This window comes from Hipposideros armiger, unplaced genomic scaffold, assembly GCF_001890085.2.
Source record: "Hipposideros armiger isolate ML-2016 unplaced genomic scaffold, ASM189008v1 scaffold_381, whole genome shotgun sequence".
Taxonomy (NCBI): Eukaryota; Metazoa; Chordata; class Mammalia; order Chiroptera; family Hipposideridae; genus Hipposideros; species Hipposideros armiger.
Genome location: NW_017731731.1, coordinates 1,181,416 through 1,195,338, shown reverse-complemented (window position 1 = coordinate 1,195,338; position 13,923 = coordinate 1,181,416). Strand labels below are relative to the sequence as shown.

Genomic DNA, 13,923 nt, shown 5'->3' with positions numbered 1-13,923 from the left:
CTGTGGCAGTGGGTTGCCATGCACTACCGTATGTAGCCAGCAGCCAGCGTGAGCGGCCGTCCAGAAGCCGGTGCCTGATCTGCCTCGCCTGGGAAGAGCGCAATGATGGTGCCCACTTGGGCCAGTGAAGCAACGTCCTCCACAACTAGACTGAAGAACAAAGGGACAGCAACTTGTCTGTTCCCCTTCCCCCAATTCCCCAGCACTGTTTTCCCATCCCCCGCAATTCCCCAATAAATTAAACAAACAAAAAAAACCTAATATTAAATTATAAGCATGGAATATTTAGCATCCTTGTTTTAATTAAATCAAAAAGCAACTCAAATCATTATGTGCTCAATAGCTTTCAATCACACAGCTAAATAATAGTGGTCTGTGAAGTGCAACCCATATGCTCTAATGACTATCTTCAGTTACCAAAACTCAGCTGCAAGAAAAATGCCTGTACCTGATGATGCACTGGCTCCTGCTGTATCGCCATCATTCGAGGTTGAAACTGATCCATATTTTGATGCTGGGTATATGCTGGTTGCTGCATGCCATCTCCAGGAAATCCACTAAAAAAAAATGAGCAATCCTTTTACCCATTCAAAACACATGAAATTCTTAGCCACATTTATACTACAGAAGCATAAAGAATGTTTTGTTCAGGAGTCATTAATACTCAACATTTTACTGAATCATATATTTGCCTGTTCATTAACTTATACACTGCATTATTCCAAAAATAAAAGCCATTTTTTTTTATTGTAAATCTCATGGGATCCCCTTTCTAATTGGGAGAAAACTATCACCACTTAAAAAAAAGACTATATGAAAACTGACTTTGTCACTAAATGTTCCCTACGCTGTGCCTTACAAAGCTTACCAACTCTGCATCCAGGGAGGAATCAGATAGAAACTTACAAGGGCGCCTGCGGAGGAGAGGCAGCCGGGGCGCCTGCCGCAGGTGCGGGAGGGGCAGCAGCGGTGGCTGTGGTGGCAGCGGCATCTTCTTTCTTGGATTCTTCCACAGCTTCTGGCTCATCGTCATAATCAAATCTATCAAGTAGCTTCTGGAATAGGTATGGTCAATATTCCATTTTAAAATTTCGACTGTGATTTCAGTGCACAAAAATGTTATAAAAACAACAGATGTTTATGTCATCATCTATAATCCCACCATGCTGTCATGTACAAATCTCATTTGGAAAAGACAATTTTTTTGTTCTGCTTTTCTTCCCCAATTATAAATGTAGTGTTTTCTATTTTCTATATGCTTACTTTATTATTAATTTAGCAATATAAATATTTTACTAACATAGCCGTGTGCCTAGACTAAAAACTTTTGGAAGTTTGCACACATGACAATGTGTGTACATTTTATCGTCTTACCAATCACCATAAATGCCTACAGCAAAATGTCCACATGCTGCTTGCTCAAGAATATAATGTAAAAAGGAAAAAGAGAATGGTACAGACAGGGCCATAAAGAAGTCTCACTACCTTCTTCCTTAAAACTTCACAGCTCACCTCAGATTACCAGAAACTTTCATTTAAAAGAAAAAAAAATCAGGGCACTTCACAAGATCACATATCTAGAAGAGCCATCTAAAAATATGACTCCACAATGGAATTGTAATAGATATGTATGATATTGGGGGTGGGGAGGCAGTGGATGGGAAGAGGGGGGTTGTCACTTTGTGAGGGTGTAAAAGATAACTACTGTATTGTTCTGTACACCTGAAACTAATAATAAACAAACAAACAAACAAATAAGTAAATAAATAAAAAATAAAAATATGACTCCATTTACTGAGACCAAGGAAGGAAGGAAAGTTGCACAATGACATCTATTACTGTGCTCTGATAGACTACATACATACTTCATCATCACAAAAAGCATGCAATGTAGATATATCTTCTTCTTTATACAGACAAGAAAACTAAGGCTCAGGTCATTAAGAAATATAACTAAGACTGTACAGTCAGTGAATGGTAGAATTGGAATGTGGACACTGGTTTGTTCAACTTCAAAGCCATCAGTCTCAGGCATCCAACAAGCAATTTCTCTTAGACTGTGTCCATTCTGCTCATGAATTTCTAATCTCAAATTCTTAAATGTGGAGTTCTGTGATACACCTGCCTAGAAATTCTGGCTCTATCTTACCAGACAGCAGATTTCTAAATTAGGAAGGGAAGTCCCCTTCTTGGACAATATTTGTGTTTCTTTCTATGTAACTCTAGGACATGTGATTAAAAGTTATTATAGGGCCAGCCGAGTGACTCAGTTGGTTAAGAGCTCGCTCAAGAGTGTGAGCTCTGAGGAACTGCGGTTCTATTCCCAGCCCGAGCTAAGTTGCCGCTGAGCTGCCTATGGCTCAGCTAAAAAAAAAAAACAAAAACAAAACAAAACAAAAAAAACCTCTAAAAAATTGTTATAACTAAATGATCTAATGTGGCCCAGGCACCTGTTTTACACATTAGTTTATTTAACCTTCACAGCAATAAAATATAGGTACTACCATCACTATTTTACAGAAGTGCACAGTGAATATTTAAGTAACTCAAGATATAGTGATAGGAGCCAAACTTAAAACTCGGGTCTAAATTGTCTACAAAAAACAAAACATATGATCTTTGCATTTTGTCACATATAGATATGTTCTTTAAAGTTTTATTATTTATACCTAACGCTTTGGAAAATAAATATCTAAGAATAAATAAAACAAGAAATGTACAAGACATGAAAAAAGAGACTGTAATACATGGAGATTTTGTATAAAAAAACTACCAGTACTTCTTCAATTAACCTATAAATTCATAAATTCTAAAAGTTATGCTAAAGTTCATTTGGAAAAGTACGCTGTGATGGTTCGTTTTATGTGTCAATTTGGCTAGGTTATGGTGTCCAGTTGTTTGGTCAAATATAAATCTAGATGTTGCTGTGAAGACATTTAAAAAATGTGATTAACATTTAAATGAGTAGACTTTGAATAAAGAAATACCCTCCTGGGGCCGGCCGAGTGGCGCGTTGGTTAAGAGCTGGCGTGGGACACCAGAGGACCCGGGTTCGGATCCCACATGAGGGTCTGTGTCACTACCCTCTACAGCTAAGATGCTCAACAACAGCTCAACCTGGAGCTGGGCTGCTGTGAGTCGCTGGCGACGGTGTAGGCTGCAGCCCCTGCTGCAGTGGGTTGTCATGGGCTACCGTGTGTAGCCAGCAGCCAGCGTGAGCAGCCAGCAGCCGCCGTGAGTGGCCGTCCAGAAGCCGGCGACTGATCTGCCTCACCCGGGAAGAGCACAATGATGGTGCCAACTTGGGCCAGTGAAGCAACGTCCTCCACAACTAGACTGAAGAACAAAGTGACAGCAACTTGTCTGTTCCCCTTCCCCCAATTCCCCAGCACTGTTCCCATCCCCGCAATTCCCCATAAAAATCTTAAAAAAAAAAGAAATGCCCTCCCATAACGTGAGTAGGCCCCAACCAATCAGTTGAAGGTTTTAAGAGCAAAAACAGGTTTCCTGAAGAAGGTATTCTCAAGACGGCAACATTAACTCTTGCTTGAATTAATTTCCAGCCTCCAGTCTGCCCTACAAACTTCCAATTTACCAGCCTCCACGACTGCATGAGCCAATTCCTTAAAAACCACCCAAACTTTCCCTTTCCTTCCTGTTTTATGTGCGTGCATGCATGTGTAAAATTGGTTGTTTCTCTACGGAACCCTAACACACAGCCAAAGAAAATTTGGGAAGCAAGGATGGGGGACAACACTTAGAAATATAATAGGGCCGGCCGAGTGGCTCAGTTGGTTAAGAGCTCGCTCAAGAGTTTGAGCTCTGAGCAACAGCAGTTCGAGTCCAGCCCGAGCTGAGCAGTTGCTGAGTTGCCAACAGGTGACCGGATGGCTCAGCTTTAAAAGAAAAACAAACAAAAAAACCCCCAGAAATATAATATGGTATATAAGCTGCAAGCATTTAAATTGTTATGATGCAGAAATAAATATTACTAATGTATACAGACAGACATAGAAACAAATGGGAATTTAGTGTATGACAAAAATAGGGAGAATTGGTTATTTCCAAACACATAAAGATTTAACTATCTTAAACCATATTTTAAAGTAGGTTCCAGAAAAATTAAAGAAACAAACAAAATACACACACACACACACACACAACTAGAATATAGGTTTTAAAGATTCTGGGGAGAGGTTTCCTAATCACAACACAAAATAGAAAACTAATAAACACCACCATAATATGTAAGAACTTATGTTCACATGTGCATGGAAATAGGTCTGAAAAGACATACACAGATCTGTTCAAAGCAGAATGAAATTGCTTCGTTTTACTTTAGAACTTTGTTATTTGCACCTTTTCCCTTACACATGTACTTCTTTTGTACTCCAAAATTTTATCCAACATTCCTTAATCAGTAGTCATTCATAAATCACAAAGATATGACAACCAATATTTACTGCATGGATTCATAATTTGGACTACCTGCAGTAATTATACCTTATAATTAAAACGCTGGAAAGAATCAGGAATTGCAGAGATAATTAAAACAAAAAGGTATCACTTAGTTCTAGGATTTTCAAAATTTTGTGTCTTTTGGAGTGAAACGTGTAAAATGAAATACAATTTTATACAGCCATAAACCTAATAACTAGGAAAGACGTAAAACAGACAAGGGTGGAGTTGCTTGAGTTAACATTTCAATAAGCAGCTCTGAGCTGTGCATATTCAGCACGTTTCCTTAGTGGCAGCCCCTTAAACATGCCATGGCCTAACAGAGCAGTCCTCAAAGTACAAATATGTTAAATAAGTTTTTTAATAGCAAAAAATGAGAAGCAATTCAAATGTGATTCATTAGGGAAATGGCTAAAGTGTGATGTCTCCACAAAAGAAATGTGTATAATAAACACTCAGTAAAAACGTAGACCTAAATCTATTAACCTAAAAATAATCACAACAGTAACGAGACAAAAGGATTAATATCAAAAGAAACCAGTTATAAACTGTGTGTGTGCATGTGTGTATATATACAATGACCAAATAAAGGCATAGATTCACAGGAAATTAATTCTGAAAAGATGTACAGCAAAATGTTACAGTAGCTATCTCCCAATATGTGGGTTAAGGGTGAATATTCTCCTGTTTACTTTTCCTTTGTATTTTACTGAAAATTTTTGCAACAAGTGTATGTTACATTTATAACCAGAAAAAAACTAATCAATGTTTTGATGTTGAGGGAGGAAATCCCCCAAACCACAAAACAAATGAACAATCCACAGAGATGCTAGAGAAGGGCTAATTTCCACATCCCAAGATGAGTGATAGAAACAGTGGGCTGGGTTATGTGAGATAAGCGTACCTTGTCAAATGCAGTTTTTTGTTCAGGTGGGGGGAAAGCAGCTTTTTGTTCAGGTGGTTGTGTAGGAGCTGTCTTTAACTGAGCTGTGATAGCCTGAACCTGAGCCATCACAGCATTGTCAATGGCAGGAGATTGTGGTTTTGGAGGCTGTTGAAAAGTCTGAAGGATCTGCTGAAGCTTAAAGAATGGGAAAACTGATAAACCACATAACAAAGTACAATCATTGTTATCAAGATATTTTACTTAAAAACAAAACAAAACAAAACAAAAAAACCTTAAAGGCATGTAGCATATAGGTATACAGTAAACTACAAAAAAGAATCAAAGGTTTAGTAATGGTTAAGTTTGTTGTGAATAAACATATCAGGGATACAATGTGTATCACTTAATGTTAAAAATGTATGCTGACAACCTCAACGGTAGACAATAATGGTCACAAAGTAGAGAAAATACACCAAATAGTGAGCAAAGTAAATGTATGTTTTCTAGAAAAATGTAAAAAATCATCTCCAATCCAAATAATTTTGAAATCAGTTGGAAATGCTAGAATTGTGAGCAACAATACTGGCCACTTCATTTTGAAGTTCCCTGCAAAGGCGTATTGTTAGTTCTTAGCGTGTTGTTTCCTTGTTTTTCACCTGTCCACATTTTCCCGTTATCCACATGCCATTATCTTTCTCATCAGGCTTTTCTAGTTGAAAAGTAGAACTATTTCCTCCCTTGAATGTGCTCATTAATTAGGAGCAGAAAATAAGAACTGACAATAGTACCAAACTACAATCAATTTAATCTTTGGAAGAGTAGTTTACCTGTTGACCTTGAGTTGACTGAAACAGCTGGGCCACAGCGGCAAAAGCGTCAGAGCTGGGCAACTGTGGTACAGCTGGTACGGAGTTTGTAGTGGCTTGTGGGGGCGGTTCAGAAGAGACTTTAACTGGCGGTGGAGGTGAACCTAAAAACGAAAAGCTCATTGAGGTCTAAGAAAACTTTAACCTACAAATTTTCCTTTTTAAATTCCACTAAGCTTCTTCACTAAAATAACATTCCATTCAGTTTAAGACATAGTAAAAATATATTGTGATATTAGAGTCTATACCATAACAAGTGCTGGGAGAGCATTTTTTTTATTAGAAGTAAGAATTATGTAAAAAAACAAAGCAACACCATACCTTCCATGATGCAAACTTAACCCTCCGTCGGGCGCAACTGATCTCACAGATTCACTGCACACAAATTTTCAAATATCTAACCGTTAGCTTAAGTATCATGACTCATCTCTTCTGTATCTTCCCCCTCCCCCTTAACCTATCACCAGTCGTGTTTGTGACTTAGTACAGTAAAGGCGTATTTCATAGCTGCATCTTTGTGTGCAATGAATCTGTGAGATTAGTTGCATCCAACAGAGGGTTAAGTTTCCTCCTTATGGAAAAATTCCACCAATATAAGTTAAGACTCCTAACTTTTTATGTACAAAAAAATCATACCATTTTCTAAGCTCACAGACACACTTGACCATACATACCTTCATTATTAGTAACATTTTCTGCTACTGGGGCAGCATTACTAGTTCCTGCTGCCATGTCCAAAAGAGGTTGAATAATTTCAATTTTGAATACTCCATTTTTTTGCCAAAGGTTCAGCACACGAACTATTTTACTCTGTTATGTGTGAGAAAACATGAATACAAAATAAATATTTGCATAAATTATTTATTACACCTGTTACAAAAAAAAGGAAAAAAATATCTATCATCAGAATCACAACCTGGTTAAATTACTCTAATCAACCTTTCTTCAGTAGTGTAATCTAGAGTAAGAAACAGAAAAGGGAAAAAAAGAAACATAACCTAGAGAACCAAATGTATTATAATAATAAAGAAATGCATTTGAAGTTTTCATTATATTTGATTTATGGTTACAAAGAAACCCCATCACTGGCAAAAACAAACAAATAAAACAACAGTTATATTATAGAAGTGAAGAAGAATTTAGGATGATTATAACAGTTAACATATTTAAGAAACTGGCAAGTAATTGATCAGTATGTTGTTTTGCGGACCAAAAATATGACAGAGATCCAGACAAGATGTGTTATTTAGGTTATAACTCTTATCTCCTACTCGAGAAATGATGATCTTCTTTGTCTCTTGTATGTTTCTCTCACAAGAGCACTTCTCCAACACAGAATCCACAATACTCAAAATTTATATGCTGTTTACTGTAAATGTCTCCATTCTTCATTATTCTGAGTAGGTTTACCAGTGCATTTCTCCCATCTATTGGAGTCTATGTATAGTAAAACCAGCGTATTTGTGAAGAATGAAATGCTGCAATCTGACTGATAATGAATACTACTCCATGCTCTCGCATCTCTAAGTGTTAGGTAACACCATCAATTACTGGCCCCTGCCTTCTGGAAGAAGCAACCATCTGAGATGCCTTTCTTTACTACCGAATTTCTTTATCACTCAACTACAAGTAAATCTTTCCAACAATGCCTTCCTTAAAGCAAGTTGGTACTCCTTTCATATTTCAACAGTACAACATTCCTGAAGGACTACAAGATAAATAACGTGACTACTACAGAAAAAACTGGGTTTTGTTTCAACTTCACAGAAATTATCTTTCTAGTAATATTTCAGGCTTCAACCATCTAAAATACATTTAAATAGATTCAAACAAATAGAAAAATAAAAACAAGAACACAAATTTCAATTAAAAAATTATTAGGTATACCTTATCTTCAGATGGACAAAGATACAAATATTGGAATGTGGCGGTTATGTTTTTAGAGAATCTTGGCCCAAAAACATCTTTATCAGTTCCAAACTGATGACGAGACTGTCGCACTATTGAGTCGATTACATATAATCCCGGAACCTTGTATTCTGGTTTACACTACAAAGATAAAGATGTAAAGTCAACACAAGAAAAGCAAAATCACAATTTGACACCCATTAATCTCACTTTTATGAAACTCTGTATACCCAGTGACTGTTTCTGTTTAGAAACTACTTCAATATTTAGCTCTCTTACTGAACTGCTTGTCAAATTTCCCACAAGAAATTTGTGAGAACTACCATTCTCCGGATATTCAGACCCCCCAGTTATTTTACTTTTTCTCAATCCCTGTACCTCCCCCACACAATTTCCCAGAATCAACATTACTTTCCCAATCCCTAAGCCACTTCCAAACAAATCCACTTATTTATGATAGTCTCTACTCCAATTCATCCTGCTCAAAAAAAATTACCTTTTAAAATTATGAAAACGGTAATTTTAACAACATATCAATTTAATTGTTATAGTACTAGAGAAACAAAAACTGAGAGTTCATTTTTAGCTTAAGAAATTGGTAAGATAAAAGAATAAAGAAACACACATCTGCATACATTTTGGTGGTATAACCTTTATGAAAGATGATTTAGCAATAAAAGCAAAGCCTTATTTGATCCAACAATTCTACATGTAGAAATTTATCCTAAGAAAAACAATTATGATGCATCTAATTTTTTCCATAGGCCAGCCACTGAAATGAAATGTCCAACAGGGAACTGGCTGAGTAAACGGTGGAAACAATCATGTGATGGAATACTTTGCGATGTTTATGATAAAAACAGTGGGAAAAGCAGGTTATCAATCCATATGTCTCCATTTTTCCTTTTATAAATGTACATAATAAAAATGAGTAGATCCAAATGTAAATATTTGTAGTGATGTGGAGTGGTGGCATGCAAGTAACTTAATTTTTCCATTTTACTTATGTGTACTTTGATTTCCTACTATAAAAACCTCTATGACCAGTTAGAGCTGGTGAAACTCTAACTCCCATCTCTCAGCGAGTCTTCAAAGGCCAGAGACATCTGCACACACATTTGTTAGTATGTACTACATGGCACAGCTTCGGGCTGGGGGAGAAGACAAAGATGTCTGAGTCTCCATTCTCAGTCCTCTACTGAGACATATGTGGTAATCACACAGTAATAAAACAACATACTACAATTGTAGAACTGAAAATGGTTTAATTATGATGGGTGCTGGGAAAAGTTAGTAAAACTTTACAAAGTGATTTCATTTGAAATACTCCAAGATGAGTTAAATGCCAACAGAGTAGAACAGGGCAAAAGAGCAGAGGTGGCACATCAGGCTCAGGGAAGAGTTCTGCCCAGTAGACAAGAAATTGTCAAGTGCCTCTTCATAGTAAGTGCTCAATCAATAGTATTGCTATAAATTTTTGTTTCCTTAAAACAAACAAACAAACAAACCTCCAGAGATTAAAAAGAACTTCTAGTGACAACTTTTTTGTATAATGGCTTTACAAGCAAGCATCCAAACTACAATTTAAAAAGTAAATTACAAACACTGAACATAGCTAAAATGAGGTAATAATAAAATGGATAGTTACCTTTTTGATGAACTTTTCTACTATTTGAACTACATGCTTATAAAGCTGAAAAAGAATTTAAAGAAAATTATTGTCCAGTTTACATATTTCTACATTTCCTATAATTAGAAAATACTTAAAACCTTGAAATTTGCACAATGTGAATAATTCTCAAGATAATATTAAATAAACCATGAGAAATAATCTACAGTCAACAACGGAAAAAAACATAACAAATCAGAAAGAAATTAACTAAAACATAAACTACAACCTCACCCCTAACAGATCTTTTTCTTAAGATTCTTAATCAATAAACATTCATAAAGCAGTGTATCAGCCAACTTTATGAGAGGGAAAGAAACAATGGAATTGGAACTAAATCATGCGGTTTCTAAAGAGTCACTTTTATTTAGGTTTGATCTTGAGTAAGAAATTTAATTTCATGGAGCTGGAGTTGTTGTTTTTTAAAATATAAATGAACCTAATGCTCAGCTGATTTATGACAAGAATTAAATGAAATAAAGGAAAAAACCCTGCCATTCTACTCTCTGCTTCTGGGAGTTCAAATTTTTTAGCACCACACACACAAAAAGTAACTATGTGAGTAATGGATGTGTTAATTAGCTTGACTGTGGCAATCATTTCACAATGTATACGTGTATCAAATCATGTTTTACGTGTATCAAATCATGTTTTACTACATATTATTAAATATATACAATTTTTATTTGTTAATTTTACCTCAATAAAGCTGGAAAAACTATACAGGGAAAATACTAATAACAAAAAAAGGGGGGGAAAACTCGTTTTTGAAATAATGTTACAATGCACACGTACCATACTGTACTATCATGTATCTTCAGCAAAAGCTGGTTAGTGTTCTTTGGTTCAGGCCTGAACTAATGCACAAGATGAATTCTCACGTTTAATAACATTTTCAAAATCTCAAAAACATTTTTCAAATTAAATATATTTACTTCACTCTTACCTTAATGGCTTTAATAGCAGCTTTTGTGATGAGAATCATCTTGGCTCGAGAGATGGGAGGCTTCATATCCATAAGTGAAAAGAGCTTAAAAAACCAAGAAGGAAAAAAAAAGTTTTCAATTAAAGGTAAAATTAGAGGTCAATTCCCCAGTTCTACAAAGATATTTGCAATCTATTAACTAAGAATAACAAACTTTTTGAACTAAGTTTAAAAATTTGGCTAGTAAAGACAAATCAAGAGTTTTCCTATATACATACCTGCACCACCATTTAGAAAATACAATGGGAAAAGACTATATTAAAAATAGCAAAAAATTTTTAAAAAGTAAAAACATTAAAAAATTTATAAAACCTGTAACAAAAAAAATTACAGCTTTACTGAAGAACTCAAAAAATGATTTGAATGGAAACAAATACACCATTTTCCTGGACTAAAAAATATTTAATGTAATTTTAATCCAAACCTAAGATTTTGGAGAACTGAAATAATTCTAAAGTTTATTTGGAGAAACATGTATATTAAATCAAACAAATTTAAAATGTCATTATAAAGCTGAATTCACAATTTCTTGACTTAGGAATAACAACACTATATTTAACAAATCACACAACAGTAAATCCAACAGTGAGGAGCTCCTGTGAGTTTAAATCCAACCAAGATATGAGAGCCCACAGAAGGTTATAAAGATAAAATCTTGACATAAAGAAGCCTATATCGGGCCGGCCGAGGGGCTCAGTTGGTTAAGAGCTCGCATAAGAGTCTGAGCTCTAAGCAACAGCGGTTCGATTCCCGGTCTGAGCTGAGCAGCCGCTGAGCTGCCAACCGGTGGCAGGATGGCTCAGCTTAAACAAAAACAAAACAAAACAAAACAAAGCCTATATCTAGCTTCTTAAATTCTTGATTCTTTTTTGTTTAATCATAGGCACATACTCACCTGGGACTTCTAAAAGGGTATTTCAAAATAAGTTTCAGGGCTTCCTGAGCATCATCAACCTTATATGAATCATATTTCTATTTCTTTCCAATTAATGTTAATATTTCAAATATGGAATCCCTAAGACATAGACCTCTACTAGACTACTACTAACTGGCTAGCATGATAAACAAAAGTCTCTTTTCCCAGAGTAAATAATAGCTCTACGTGGCAACATATGCTACAAAATTCAGAGAATTTTCAGAGCTTTCCAAAACTATAGACACAATGGGACTATAGATAAAAGCAATTTTAGAAAAAGTATGGAATACCAGTATGATTTTTATAATTAATATAAAAGCAGAGAAAGGTATTTTTCCATAAATAATATTAAGATACAGAACACAGGAGAAACAAAGATATTAACACAGGAATTCATTTTAAAAAAAGGACTCTAAATCAATAAGGTCATGATTCTTTTTCATTTACCAATGTAATAAAAATTCTCCTTGAGAATAAATGCTCACTAATTGAAAAATGATTAGAAAGGAGATAATCTTTGAAATTGTATAAACCAAAGAGAAACTAAGAAACAATTTTAAAAAGTTCAATTTAAATACAAATTCAAAAAATATCAACAATGCATGAAATATACAACATACATTTGTAAACGGTATATTCTGACCGACTGTAAGTTATAAAATTTATTAAGTCAATTGTTTATTACTATTGTTCTATTGCCTTCTCTGTCCCTTAAAGCAGAGAAAGGGGATGAGAAAAAGTTTATATGTGGATCTTATGGATGAGCAACAGTGAGAATTGATTTTCTGGCCATTAAAAGCTTAGAATATCATATTTTAATGAAGCCTAAGCCAGAGCTAATAGTCATTAAATGTCCCAAAAAAGCACTTCTTGTTTATTTCAGCAGTAAGCAATTTGTCATGTTATTAAAAAAACAGCCAACAGCCAATTTTAATATTTACAATACAGACCAGACCAGTGTACCTTCTGATGAAACATTCCAAATAGTTTATATATTTAAGTCATAATTTACTTTGAAAATTAAAATAAACTATACCATATAGCAGTAATCCATCATTCAGGCAAAAGACCAGCAAGAGAACCTTCAAGTGCTATATCATCTAATACAGAGGAAGGGTGTTATTACATTTCATAAAGAAAAGATGACTGAAAGAAAGGAGGGAGGCAACATTTGAGTGCCTGCTATGTATAAGAATTGGGTTTGGTGGGGCATTATTTTATTTAATAATATTGACAACAAACATAGATTCTGTTACATCTGTTTTGGGTGATACCCTGGGAATGGGTTTCAACTAAAATTTGTTGATTTGAAAGCTCACAATCCCTACCAGCATACTCATACCCTTCCTCATACAATGTTGCTTACTGACTCGTACATGCAGAGATCATTAACTATGATGGGAAATAGAGACAAAACATCAACCAGGCATGTGTGCCTATCTATATATTATATTGATTCAGAGATAACGAAACATACTGAATTTAATTTGGGATGCCTACTGAATGAATATACAGGCAGACACTTCAGGCAGAGACTGGAATATGTATCTTGAACACAGAAGAGAGATCCAGGCTAGAAACTGAAAGGTCAGAGAATCAAGAAGCCATGAGGATGGATGAAGAAGGAACGTCTACAAAGAAGGGAGCCAAGGACATATACCTAGCAAAGGTATATCCCCAAAATTCCAGTGTGGTATAGAGTAGGGCTCTGCACAAAGGAACTCCAAGACTAATTCCAGAAATCAAAGGCATCTGGCATGGTCCAATGCTATGAGGATACAAACCAAACCTTGTTCTTTCAGTTTGACAACTGGGTGGCTGAAGTGACTGATAGTTTTTGAAAGTGATTCCAAAGTTCAAATGGTTAAGCAATCAGTGGCAGGTGAGGAAGCAGAAATGCAGTATTGGATCATTTTTCATTCATTCAACAAATATCTGAGAGCTTAGTAAGTGGCTTAGTAAGTAAGCTCAGTGTTTGGCACATAAAGAGGAGACAGTCATTTTTCAATGCTTTACAGACGACCATCATTAAAATATCTCTTACTTGTTAGCATTGCAAGGCTTCCATCACATTTAAGTTTCTCTTTAGATGCCCTTTACTTTCCTTTACCAATGTCTCTCTTAAAACTTAAACCTGTAGGGCCGGCCGAGTGGCGCGATGGTTAAGAACTCGCTTGGGATGCCAAAGGGCCCCGGTTCGGATCCCACATATGAGGGCCAGTGACACTGCCCTCT

At 35.6% G+C, this 13,923-nt stretch overlaps 1 protein-coding gene across 3 annotated transcripts in view; it reads right to left on the bottom strand.

Annotated features, from left to right (window-relative positions):
- SCAF4 (SR-related CTD associated factor 4) overlaps nt 1-13,923 on the bottom strand; it is a 72,866-nt gene that overhangs the window by 34,792 nt on the left and 24,151 nt on the right. For all 3 annotated transcript variants that reach the window (XM_019662844.1, XM_019662846.1, XM_019662845.1), the window contains exons 2-9: nt 10,734-10,817; nt 9,767-9,811; nt 8,098-8,259; nt 6,885-7,020; nt 6,172-6,314; nt 5,363-5,539; nt 907-1,055; nt 449-557 (exon numbers count right to left, since the gene is read on the bottom strand). In XM_019662844.1, coding sequence (XP_019518389.1) covers nt 449-557; nt 907-1,055; nt 5,363-5,539; nt 6,172-6,314; nt 6,885-7,020; nt 8,098-8,259; nt 9,767-9,811; nt 10,734-10,817 — 1,005 coding nt within the window. The remainder of the gene's footprint in view (nt 1-448; nt 558-906; nt 1,056-5,362; nt 5,540-6,171; nt 6,315-6,884; nt 7,021-8,097; nt 8,260-9,766; nt 9,812-10,733; nt 10,818-13,923) is intronic.